The following is a 12,286-nucleotide window of genomic DNA, read 5'->3' on the forward strand; positions in this document are numbered from 1 at the left end:
ATCATGTGGTTGATAGAAGATTTATTGATATCAATGCTGCTATTAACAAATATATGTCTACGTGGGAGGAGTCAAAACTGCTGTACATTAAAAAGAAAGTCTCCTTATCTCTGCCAACAAATACTGTCATGTATATCATGTATCAATGTTTATATAGGCTACTTTTATACGCTGATTTACCAATGTTGTGTCAAAAGGCTCCAGATATATCAAGAAATTAATTTGAATAGATTCTGTCAATATGGCATCTTCTCCTCATAGAGTTATACCTGTAAAACAACTCAAAGTGTGGAGTAGTGTTACTGAGCACAACTCTGCTGTAACTGAAACCATCTCCTTATAAAGTCAAATAAGCCGTCAGACTACAGGTAAGTTTAGAAGGTTGGCACCGTGTTGCTCTTATATCCAATAAATACAGTTACACTCCAGCTACTGCACAAATATCTCAGTAAACCACACGTCAGATGTATCTGCTAAAACTTTACTGCCATCTGATGGTGGTATTGAGGCTGCTGGTTAACTTTGAACTCTGAAGTAAATAATACAACTTTTAAATCAGGCATCATATATAATTATTCTTTAATAAGTAATTGATAGGTAATCAATGAAATGTGAGTTGTAAAACATTTGTGAAAAATCCTTCATAATTGTTAATTATGTCGTTATAAATGTTTGTAACATGTTTAGCACTCAAATATTTTTATTTTAGCTGACAGAAAAGCATTGGGACAGTGGTAATATCATCAATATCATTAAGAGACATGTTTATGATGATAAGACAATGAGTCAGCAGTTGTAAATTAGTATGAAGTTATACAATTAAGGTATATTATTTAGTTATAAGTCAATGGTTTTTTGATCCAAAGGCTCTGCAGCTTGTTCACAACTGGTCAAATGAAAATATCATAGGTCTAAAAAGCATTAATTAAACATTAATGAAAACAGTTTGTTGTATCTTACAAATCCTTTACAACGACTGTGTTATTTGAAAGTGGTAAATTCATGAAGGACTTGACAATCTGGTTGAGACCATCTATTCATAGACCTTTGATTATGTTTATTCCAGCTGTTGTAGTCAGAGGAAAGGTCATATTGTGCAGAAACTTTATGATGTCTGAGTGGCCTGGATAAAAAAAACTAACTTGACACAAATTTTGCTTTCCAGTTTGATAAATGCATTTTAGGCTTCATGAAATAAATGACTCGTCTCTTCACATGTGTGATATTTAGAAATCCAGCAGGGACTCAGTAACATACAGTGATCGTGAATCGTCCCTAAGTGAATTGTCATTATCCAGGGTGTCGGGTGACGCTCTAAATTCCTCACATCCAGTAAACCAGCTCACATCTGACACTTTCAAATCCGGAGATGACCTGTTACCCTTCAAACCCAGGAGTCGGGGGGTGGTGGGCTGTGGGTTGAGGGGGCAACCTGGAGAAGTTCAGCGTCTGGCTGCTGGTGACTGCTTCACAGCAGGTGCTCCAGCTCTCAGACATCTCCAGTTCCCTCTCAGAAGCTGCAGAAGAGTTCAGAGGTCGGGATCAGAAACTCTGCTGGACGGTGCGGCCGCGCAAGAAACAAACAGAGGAATCTGACGTGTCGAGAAGTCTGTGTTCAACATTACTTGTGTAATTTATACCTCAGGGAACGATCCTATATTTCAAATAACATTTAAATGTTCCTTCTTATTGTAAGGTGGTACCTCACTTGATGGTTTCAGCCTATTCTCTTTAAGTAGCTCTAACCCTTGGCATATTTGGACCAGCGATTCAATTTATGACTTTAACATAGAGTATGTTATCAGAGGATTGGACACAAAAACCACACGAGACTCATCAGATGATTTGATCACATCAGTGTGATGTAAACTCAAAGTTTAATTTAATGTTTATCTGTATTAGCCTGGTCATCTAAGTCGTCACCATATTCATTTTGAAATGTATTAACTCTGTGGCCATTTAACTAATGGTGTTCATGACTGAGGTCATTTTTTTGTTTTTGTTTAATTAAAATAAATAAATACATACATTTTGTGCCATTTCAATACATTTACTGTCATTCCTACATTTATTTGGGTTAAAATTACTAGTAAATCTACAAGTTCATATTCTGTATATTCATTTATATACTTTGTATGTATTATTCTGTCATTGTAATTATTACTTTTTTATTTTTACATAAATGTAATTTTGAATGTATAGTGGCCTATTTAAGAGTTTATTAAAACGGAGTTAATGTTAACTCTGAATGTCTGTGGCTGTCAAACCCACACTTGTTAACGCAGGAAGATGTTCCGTGTTACTGCTCGGCACGTCCTCAACTTTACACCAACTTATTTTTAGAGCAGGTATCAATTCTCAGTGATCACTGATCTGTATCAACAAGTGAAGTGTGAGGCAGAGGGAGCAGCTTGAAAACACAGGGTTATGTTTGTCGCCTTTTATTCCTGATGGGGTTCTTTTGTTTTCAATCCCCTTATGTGGTGCGTGTTTGTCTCCTTCTCCTCTATGTCTTTGTGAGGACCATTTTAAGGAGAAACATTAAAGAGTGAGGAGAATTTGTGAAAGTTAGGTCATTTTGTCTTAATTTTTCTTTTTCAAAAGGCCGTTTTGATGGTAAAGACTTGCTCTGAGGGTCAGGGTTAGGTCGGACGATACCTGCTCCCGCCGATTCCCACCTGCTGCTCCTCTGGATCCTTCTGCAGAGTCTCCACCACATTGTTCAACCATCACTAATGGTCCTGCCAGTTCTGCAGGATTTCAACCTAACTAACAGTAAAAGCTCGACTGGTTCCAGAGTCTGCACGTCAGCCACCGAAGAATAAAACTGGGTGTCAGAGGAGAAAATGGAGATCTCATGGTGTTGATGAATGGTGCTCATGATTTAACACCTGCTGTTTTAATGTGGCCACTGTAAGAAACTGATCTCAGCGTGCTTGTGTGAGTGGTGTCCCCATTTTAAATAGCTGCCTAATTTTATCAGCTTTGAGGAGGCCAGTACACCCCGTGTGTGTTTGTGTGTTTTTGTGCATGTGTGTGTGTGTGTGTGTGTGTGTGAGTCATGGTTTTGCAGAGAAAGATTAAAAACTTTATCAGGCCAATTTGAGGAAATAAATACCCATGTTTTCCCTGTATTCTCAGCAGCACTGTCACTACAAAGGTATTTATAAAGTAATCTTATATTCATGAAAGTAATTTTGACATTTCATCACTTTTCAAAAGATTTTAAAAGAGAAAATACATGTAGATACTGTACCAGCACTATTCATTTAACACAAATATATGTATTTTAGTATCGAAGTACTGTTATGTAATGTGATAACAGTATCAGTTGTCGGCATGAAATCCAACCATGACTCATGACCTTTAGTTTACTGCTGTTTGTCTTTGCTGGGTGGTCGATGCAATACAGGCTATAGATAAATGCGTCATTCAAGTTATCGAATACATTTTAAATTCTTTAACTTCAGTAAATGTATGAACACACAAATGTAGAGACACAAACACACCACATTAATTATATTTAAGTGAAGAGTATTTAAGTACTCTAGTGTATATTTATCTTGAATATTTGTTTTAATGTGTGCTTTAAAAAGCTTTAAATTAATTTCTTAGAATGTTGTTTTTGAATGTCCCTGTGCAGCGCTTTGAAATGTGCTTCATAAATAAAACTGCATTGCCTTGTATATCTTACATTATGAGGTTATTAATATTGATGCATGAGTACTTCACTTTAAGTGGCTGCAGTGCTGGTATAGTTTCTACTGCTTCATATACAGTTCACAATATTTCTGTCCAGTGGTTCCCAAAATAGGGGTCAGAGCCTTTTTCTGCACTTCTAAAATCTTTGATATTTTTACTCAAATTGAACAAGTTGGAAATTTAGAGAGGAAATGTATCTTTTATGGAACAGCTATCAAATCCTAGACACCTTGAATATGATAATAGGCCTTGATTAGTTATCTAAAGATACTTATATTGCATAACATGACTAGTAACTAGAGCAAAGCCATTATGGTACTTTTTGCAAAAAGTGCAATATCTCCCTCAGAATGTGGAGAATAAGTATAAAATATAATTAAGTATAAACTTTACTTAAAAGTATAAAGAAACAAAACACCCACCTCCCCTAAACTATAAGAATAATAATACACTCGCTTCCACCACTGCCAGAAACAATATTTATAAGAGGTTACACCATGCTATTGACACTGAGGGTAAGTGTGGGATTTGAGGGGGACAAAGGCTTTATACTGGTGGCCTCTGTCCTTGATATCCCTGTCAGTGTGCCCTCCACACGGAGCAACTGTCGGCCCAACCCCTCCCGGCTGCATACCACCACTCTGGGGCCCAGTCCAGAAACAACACTTGTGTCCTCAACGCAGACAGAGCTGCAGAAGCTGAATCATTAACATGCATGATAGATGGTTTATTGTCTCTGTTCCTGATGGCATCCATTTCTCTTTTGTCCAACATTCAACGAGCCCCAGTTCAGCCCGGTGGTTTGGAGCTGGACTGAGCTGTGGACAGAAAATACTGAGAGAAACCTTGTGCTACAAAAGTGGATGAACGGATGAAGTTATAGTAAATTATTTTAGCTGACTGGCACCAGCTGCTGAATGTTTCTCTCCTTCAATGGAAGACGGATGTTCAGTGAGTGGGCAGCACATTGACGCAATCGTGTTTCCACAAATACTGTTTGTGCCAATATGAATAACTATTCCTTTTTCCCCTGGATATTGAATCTGTCCTTCTTTGAGTGAGGAGCCAGCACGCAATGTGTAACTTGACAAGTACTCAAAGTGCTTACAGTAATTAGATGATATAATAAATTAAATGATTATTAATTATCTTCACAAAAAAGATACACTCATAAGTAGTATATGTCCATATATTTAGAAAAAGGCAGATTGTAAATTATATCTATATCTATATATGTATCTATTTTCTACCTATCTAACCCATTGAGCATTTTATAGGAACACCAGACTAATACTGGGTTCTTCCTTTGCGGTCAAAACGCACTTGGTTTAAATAGCATGGATTTTATTACAATAATTCTTGTGACTATTGAATCATACAAAAAATGTAATGAAGAAATTAAGAATAATTTTTATTGCACTTTTCCCAACAATAGTTATTCCCGATAAAAAAAACACTGAATATCAAACATCACAAGCAAAACGTCAAACTGAAATAATGTTATTATAATTAGTAGTGAGAACCAAAGCTCCGTCAACCAAGGTTGTTTCAGTGAACATTCAGTAATAGATTGTAACAGAGGAGCTGTTCTTCCCTGAAGGTGCTGAATCTGAATCCGGTTAGTTTCATTCAATCTGATAAAAACTTTAAAAGTTACACAAAACACAAGTAACATGACAAATCATCAAGGGATTTTCCTTGGGACTCCCCCACCTCTCTCTCTCTATCTCTCTCTCCCTCACACACACACTTTATCTCTCTCTTTCCGTTTCTCCCTCCCCTCACACACACACACATCCTCTCTTTCTCTCCCTTTCACACACACTTTCTCTCTCTTTCTCTCGTCTCCATCTCTCTCTCACTCACACACCCACACCCACAACCCTTCTCTCTCTCCCCCTTACCTAACATGCATACACACACACACACTCTCTTTCTCGCCCTCCCTCCCCTTACTCTCTCGCTCTCTCTCACACACTCACGTACACACACACTCCCTTTTTCTCTCCCTCCCTCTCTCCCTCCCTCCCCTTACTCTCCCAATCTGTCTCACCCACTCGCCCTCCTCGCCCTCCGTCCTCCCCCGTCCCTCCAGCCCGCAGAGTTTTCCGTCCTGTGTCAGGATAACATCGTAGACGAGGACCACCGGACGGTGAGACCGGACTAAATGGAAGCAGTGGAGGAAACTCTCACTTACCTACATAACACCGGACTTCACAGGAAGCTGCTCCCAGGGGACAAGGGGGACAAGAAGAAGAAGGAGCTGGAGGACATTAAAGGCCACGAGTCCAACTATGTGGATTTGGACATGAAACCGGAATGCGCAAAAACTGTGAAAGTGACTTTTACCGGCGAGGGGAACCAGCTGTCTGTCATCAAATGCGACAGCTCGAAGCAGGGCACCGGGGACGAACAGGGTGAGCCCCCACCGGAGACCCAACTTCCAGACTCCGACCCGGGCTCAGAGACCGACGCGCGGCCGCTCCGGGACGAGCTCGACCCGAGCGACTGCAGCGAACATGTGCGCAGCGAGAGCGACGAGCTCCAGTACACCGACATGTACCTGAACAGTAAGACCGAGTCCGACGACGGGGTCAGCGCCGTGCTGTCCGAGCGCAGCGGCTCCGACACCGTGGAGGACGAGTCCCACTACATCACGACGCACGAGATCCAGCTGACCGAGCTCGACCACGACGTCGACTACGACCTGGGCCGCGGCACCTGCTGGGAGTTTGAGGACGACAACCTGGTTTACTCCTTTGTGGATTACGCGTCTTTTGAGAGCGACGAGACGCAGGAGGGGACTCTGATCCTGGAGGGCAGGAGTCAGGGCAAACCGCAGGCTAATCTTGGGGGAGCGGCTGTCAGCACCGAGCAGGAGGAGAGTGATCTGTGTGCCAGCTCTGATGAAAGCCTGTGCAACAAACCCCAAGGCGGAGACGCAAATACTGGGAAAATCCATCTATCCATAAAAGCCACCTCCAGAGCAGTGAACGAGCCGGTCTGTGTCCCTGAGAGCCTTTTCTCCTTTGTCGGTCCCGGCGCCAGAGCGGGGCCCTTGAGCGACAGGGCCCCATATTTCATCCCCGCGCCGGGCCGTCAGCACCTTGCAACCAAACTGAGACGGAATGAGTATTCGAGCGGAGCCTCCAGCTCCATTAGTGAGCTGGATGACGCGGATAAAGAGGTGCGTAATTTAACCGCCAAGTCTTTCCGCAGTCTGGCATGTCCGTACTTCGATGCCATTAATCTTAGCACCTCCAGCGAGTCCTCCATGTCGGAATATGGGCTAAATAAATGGTCAGCCTACGTGGACTGGAATTATGGAAACATATCTCGGGGGGGCGAGCGCAGCGTAATTGCGCATAAGACTTCCAGTGCAACACTGGAAATGAATAACACTGTGGAGAGTAAGAGACACGATACGTCCACTACAGACACGGAATCACCACAAAGCAAAATGTACGCACTGAACAAGAGAACGACTTTTCAACAAGTGAAAGATCCAGTTCAGGCAGAGCAGCGAGGAGTGACGCTGAATTTCCACTGTAATGTTGAAGCCCCTGAAGGCACCAGGCGTCCACAATGCACCAAGAACCCACGATCCACCGAGGACAGCGGGGCAGTGTCGGCCAGAGCAGGTTGTGACATGCAGTGTCATCTCACTGAGAGCCCGGGGGACACGCACAACAGGGCCATTTTAGCGTCAAGTCTGTTGAAAAATGTGATTTCAAAGAAGATGCAGTTTGAGAAGGAGCGCGAAATGGAGAGGGGCGACAGACAGAGCCGGGACAGGCAGAGGAGCCTGGGAAGAGGCTTTCAAAGACAAAGCTCAGAGTCGGGCTCAGGACTAAGTGTTAACTCTGCTGATGATCAGCACATGGAGGGCAGCCGACCCAGCTCCTGTGGTTCTGCAGACGAACTGAGAACCAACAAAGCCCCAGAGAAGTCAGATAAGGGACAACATGAGTGTCCAAAGTCATCACTCAACCACAGTCAGAGCAGTGCATTCAATTCACTGAAAGCAGATGAGCCAGAACCGGTAAAGGAGGCTGAGCCCACAGCTGTAAGTGACACACAACACAACGCAAAGGAAGGATTAGACCCCAGCAGCATGCTGACAAAACTGCTTTTTGTTCCAAGCTACCAGCTTCACTCAAAAGAGAAGGGTTTTGCAGAGGACATGAGCCACACAGCTGCCTCAGGCACAGCAGCCGGCCTGCAGAACTTTGAAAAAGATGAAATTGGAAAAGGGGGAAAACCGCCTGAGATCAAAATACGCCTGAGAACCATGAAAGAAAATAAAGGTTGCACATTGAACATTGCCAGCCTGTTAACCCCGAAAATAAGTTACAACTCTGTCAACACATCCAAGGCAGCAGGTGAAGCTAAATGCCACATTTTATCTGCCACGGATAAAATGCCAACCTTCACAGTCAGAGACATAAGAGACACCAAATGCAAGTTTCAAATGCCGATATATCGTGTCAGGGATGTGCGTAAACTGGTCAAAAGCTCATATCGCTTTGTTTCCCTGGATAATAGTGAGAGTAAATGTTCCACAGCAGCGGAGAAACTTGAGGAAAAGGGCAAAACGGAGCCAGCTAAACAATTATCACCATCTCCGATTGTGATTAAATTTCACTCTGTGAAGACAAATGTTAAATCACAGGGAACCGAAGCGTCACAGACCCAAACGGAGACATGTGACATAGCTCAAAGTGAACATGCACCATCACATTGCGTGACGAGCAGGGTGCCACCTATCGTTTCCAAGCAGCTCCACGCTGACCCGTCAGACCTCCAACCGAACTCTGAAACCAAACTGACGAAGCAGAGGCACGTCCCAGGGGAGCCGGCGGAGTGGAGGAACGAGCCCACGATACCGAAGCAGGCTGCGATAGAGAAGCTGAGAGCTGCAGTCAAAACCATGGAGCAGCTGTATGTGTTCGACAGAAATGAATGGAAGCGTAAAGCTCAAGCTCCACAGCCCATCACTGAAAGCCACGTGCGCTCGCTTATAGCCAGAGAGGAGCAAGGAGGAGAGCAGCCGGAGGGGGCGAGCACCGAGAGGATCCCTCAGGCCACAGAAACAGGGAGCAGAGCTGTTGATGTAATCCAGGTCCCATTTAACGACGACTCCTTTACAACACAATCCCAGCAGAGTCAAATATTTAGCAATAAAAGCGTCCTTCATTTGGGCAATGGCAACCAGGCACGTGTCAGCATCAGTTCAGTCAGAAACTCTATTCCCCAAAGCTCTGCGCCGCAAACATCGTCGACTATGAAAAGCTCCAGGGCACCGGCGGCTCCACTGTCGGTGAAAATAGAGCCCCCGAAACAGGTCCAGGTGCAGCAGGGAAAGGTCAAAATCATTCCCACTAATCCCACTGTCACACAGGGCTGCCCAGACTCCGAGAACTATTTAACCATCCCGGGGATGGGGTACACGAGTGAAATCAAACTCTCAAAGGAGGGGAGTCAAGCCCACACAGGTGACGGCAGCATACCTGAGCAGAGAAGGTCACCGCTCATCATGGAGTACCCGGCCACGAGCATCTACCATCACTCTGCAATGCCAACCACGACAGGGCCACAACCCCCCCAGCAGGTGTTGTGCTTCTCCCCCACTGCATCTTCGATCAGGGAGGCCGCCCCACAGACCCAGCGCAAGATGCTTTTGGACCCCACAACAGGACATTATTACATGGTGGACACGCCCATACAGGCCACCACCAAGCGACTGTTTGACCCCGAGACAGGCCATTATGTGGACGTACCCATGACCCATTCACCAGCGTCCCCTGTCACCCCTGTGCCTCTGTCCTTGTCCCCCCTGACACTGACCCCAGGAGCGTTCGCCCCCACCTACATGATCTACCCAAGCTTCATCCCCTCGCCAACTCTCCAGGCTCAGGCCGTGCTGCCACAGTCGCCGTGCCACTCCGAGGACGCAGGCTTGTACAAGATGAAACACGCCAGAAGTCCAAGGCTGGAAACGAACACGACAGGCGCGGAGAGCGTGTACTACACCGCGACGGGGGAGGCTCCGCAGGGGCCGCTGCAGCTACCTGTGAGTTTGGGACACGTGACCAGCAGAGGAGGCGGAGCCAGCTCAGACAGGAAGCCGGTCATCAGCATCACGACGCAACAAGGTCCAAGAATCATCGCCCCTCCTTCCTTTGACGGACAAACGATGAGCTTTGTGGTGGAGCATCGGTGACCAAGAAAACGCCTCATCATCCATGTAAGCTCGCACAAGTTCCACTTTTAGAGGGACACATATTTGTGTGAATGATGAACACAACTGTAGATCCCTTCTAACCAGAACAAACACGTTTTTAACATGCTTCCCGATTATAATGTTTTTTGAAATCTTGCAGACAAATGCACTGTCGATCTAGAGAAAGATATTCAGTTGTGTAAGCCATCGTAATGCAAGTTGCAGTTTTTTAAGTATCACATTAAGAAATAGAAAAAGTAGTTTGATAGCATTGAATGTTATTCAAGTACAGTATCAGTAACTTAAGTAGTATTATGAACAACTTTAAAGTATGAAACCAAGCTACATTTGGTAAATGGATTTGTATAGCGCTTTTTTAGTCTTGATGACCACTCAAAGCGCTTTACATTACAGTTTCACATTCACCCATTCACACTCACATTCATACAGTGCAGCTACTTGCAGCACTTTTGCTATATATGGGGGGCCATTCGGGGTTCAGCATCTTGCACAAGGACACTTCGGCATGCAGATGGTTCAGACTGGGGATCGAACCGCCGACCTTCAGGTTGGAGGACGACCACTCTACCCCTCAGCCACAGCCGCCCCTAAACCCTCAATGAAATGAATATAAGACGGACAATGCAGCACACAATCTGTATTTCCTACAATCCAGTTTTGGAAATGGCACAAATAGCTGCACAAAGGCACTGATATACTTCAGAAACTTTGACACAACGTTTTTTGTTGTACTTTTTGTGCTGTAAATGCTGCTAAATCAGAAGTCCGGCGTGGACGCTGCAGTAGTGGTATGTCAGTGTTAATAGACATGCTGTAGCTTCTTGACAGGTAACCTTACTCCTCTGAGCTCAGGCCGGTCTTGCTGGGAGATTGGATGTTCAGCCGCGGCTCACACCAAGTCGGTTGAGATCCCTTTTCTCTGCATTACACACCGTCGGGCTATTTTGATAGCGTGAGGCGAGTTTGTTTACACGGTTTATTCTCATGCCTGAAAAGTGTCACGGGAAACTATTCCAGTCAGTGACACCTCCGTCAAGTTATTCAATGATCGGTGTTATAAAAGGCTTTAATTGCTCAGGTAACGTTACACCTCTTTAATGTGTCTGTTCCTCGTTCGGGACATTTCACGAGACTTTCTCACAGCTGAATGTGTTGGAACCAATTTTATAAAAAATACCTACATGAGATGCTCGTTCTAAATATTGAAGTCCAAACGTAAATATAACATATCATATTTATACCATAATCATGTTGGTTTAAACAATAACAACCGCTCCATGATCCATGTGGGAATTGTTCATAGATGGATGAGACAACTCAAAACGCATTTATAAAGAAATAAAGAAGATAATGAAACACTGGGAAACAGTAAATAATCATACAGTTTAACAAAAAATAACAGAAACAACACATCCACACTAGTTTACGCTGGTGTTTAACTCAATCTGTAGGGTGAACATCTATCACACTTCAGCCTAAACCTGACATTTTAGCATGCTAATGGATATTTTCTTTCCACTGCACATTTAATGTCACACTGAACCAGTCTAAAACAAAATAGGTTTACCAAACCTATTAAACCTTATTTGGCCTGTTCACTTTTTGTTGATAGCTTCAGGTTAGCTGCTAAAACAATGAGTTGTGGTGACTTAATGGTGGCAGCAAACAAGAAGCAGATCCCAAACAAGCAACATGCTAACACATCTAAAGGTCCAATCAGGAAAGAAGCTCCACTTCTTAATTCCTCATTTAGGACAAATAAATTATATCTTCAACATTTTACACTGTATGTTTACATTAGAGTATTTAAAATGTATACTTTTAAAACAAACCCTGTATCCCTTCATTCTCTAGTGACAACATGTAGCTTCACCAAACTTTGCCTTGTGGTGACTATCGCTTCACAGCCAATTAGCAAGTTATCAAAAAACTTTATTTTGTCTCCATTTGTCATAAGCAGCATCAAAGTTAACTCTTATGTGGCTTCTATTTCAAATAGTTCCACATCTGCTCCTGCTGAAGTCAGCAAGCTAACCGGCTACAGCCCCGGCCCCGCCAGCCTGTCTTATAATTAACGATTGCGAGTAACTGTAGCGTTCCGTCTGCCCGGAAGAATTAGCACTTCTTATAGGCCGTATTATAAACTTGGCTCTTGTAAATGCAGCGATGGCTGAAGCTCTTGGCAAGGGCTCATCCACAAAACACGCTCCTGGCAAGAAACCACGTTCTGCAGCAGAGAAAACTTACTTAGAGTAACTTTAATAAAACTTATCTTTTTAACGGCATGACATTTTGGCATGTCATAGCAAGAAACAGCAGGTGTAACCACGGACATTAACA

General features: G+C 43.7%; 1 protein-coding gene across 1 annotated transcript; it reads left to right on the forward strand.

Annotated features, from left to right (window-relative positions):
- Window positions 1-5,869: 5,869 nt before the first annotated feature.
- LOC128437314 (uncharacterized protein C4orf54 homolog) lies at window positions 5,870-9,925 on the forward strand. Its single transcript, XM_053419416.1, has 2 exons — window positions 5,870-8,496; window positions 8,572-9,925. Exons 1-2 carry the CDS (start codon window positions 5,870-5,872, stop codon window positions 9,923-9,925), a joined length of 3,981 nt encoding a protein of 1,326 aa, XP_053275391.1.
- Window positions 9,926-12,286: the final 2,361 nt, after the last annotated feature.

Source organism: Pleuronectes platessa, chromosome 3, assembly GCF_947347685.1.
Source record: "Pleuronectes platessa chromosome 3, fPlePla1.1, whole genome shotgun sequence".
NCBI lineage: Eukaryota > Metazoa > Chordata > Actinopteri > Pleuronectiformes > Pleuronectidae > Pleuronectes > Pleuronectes platessa.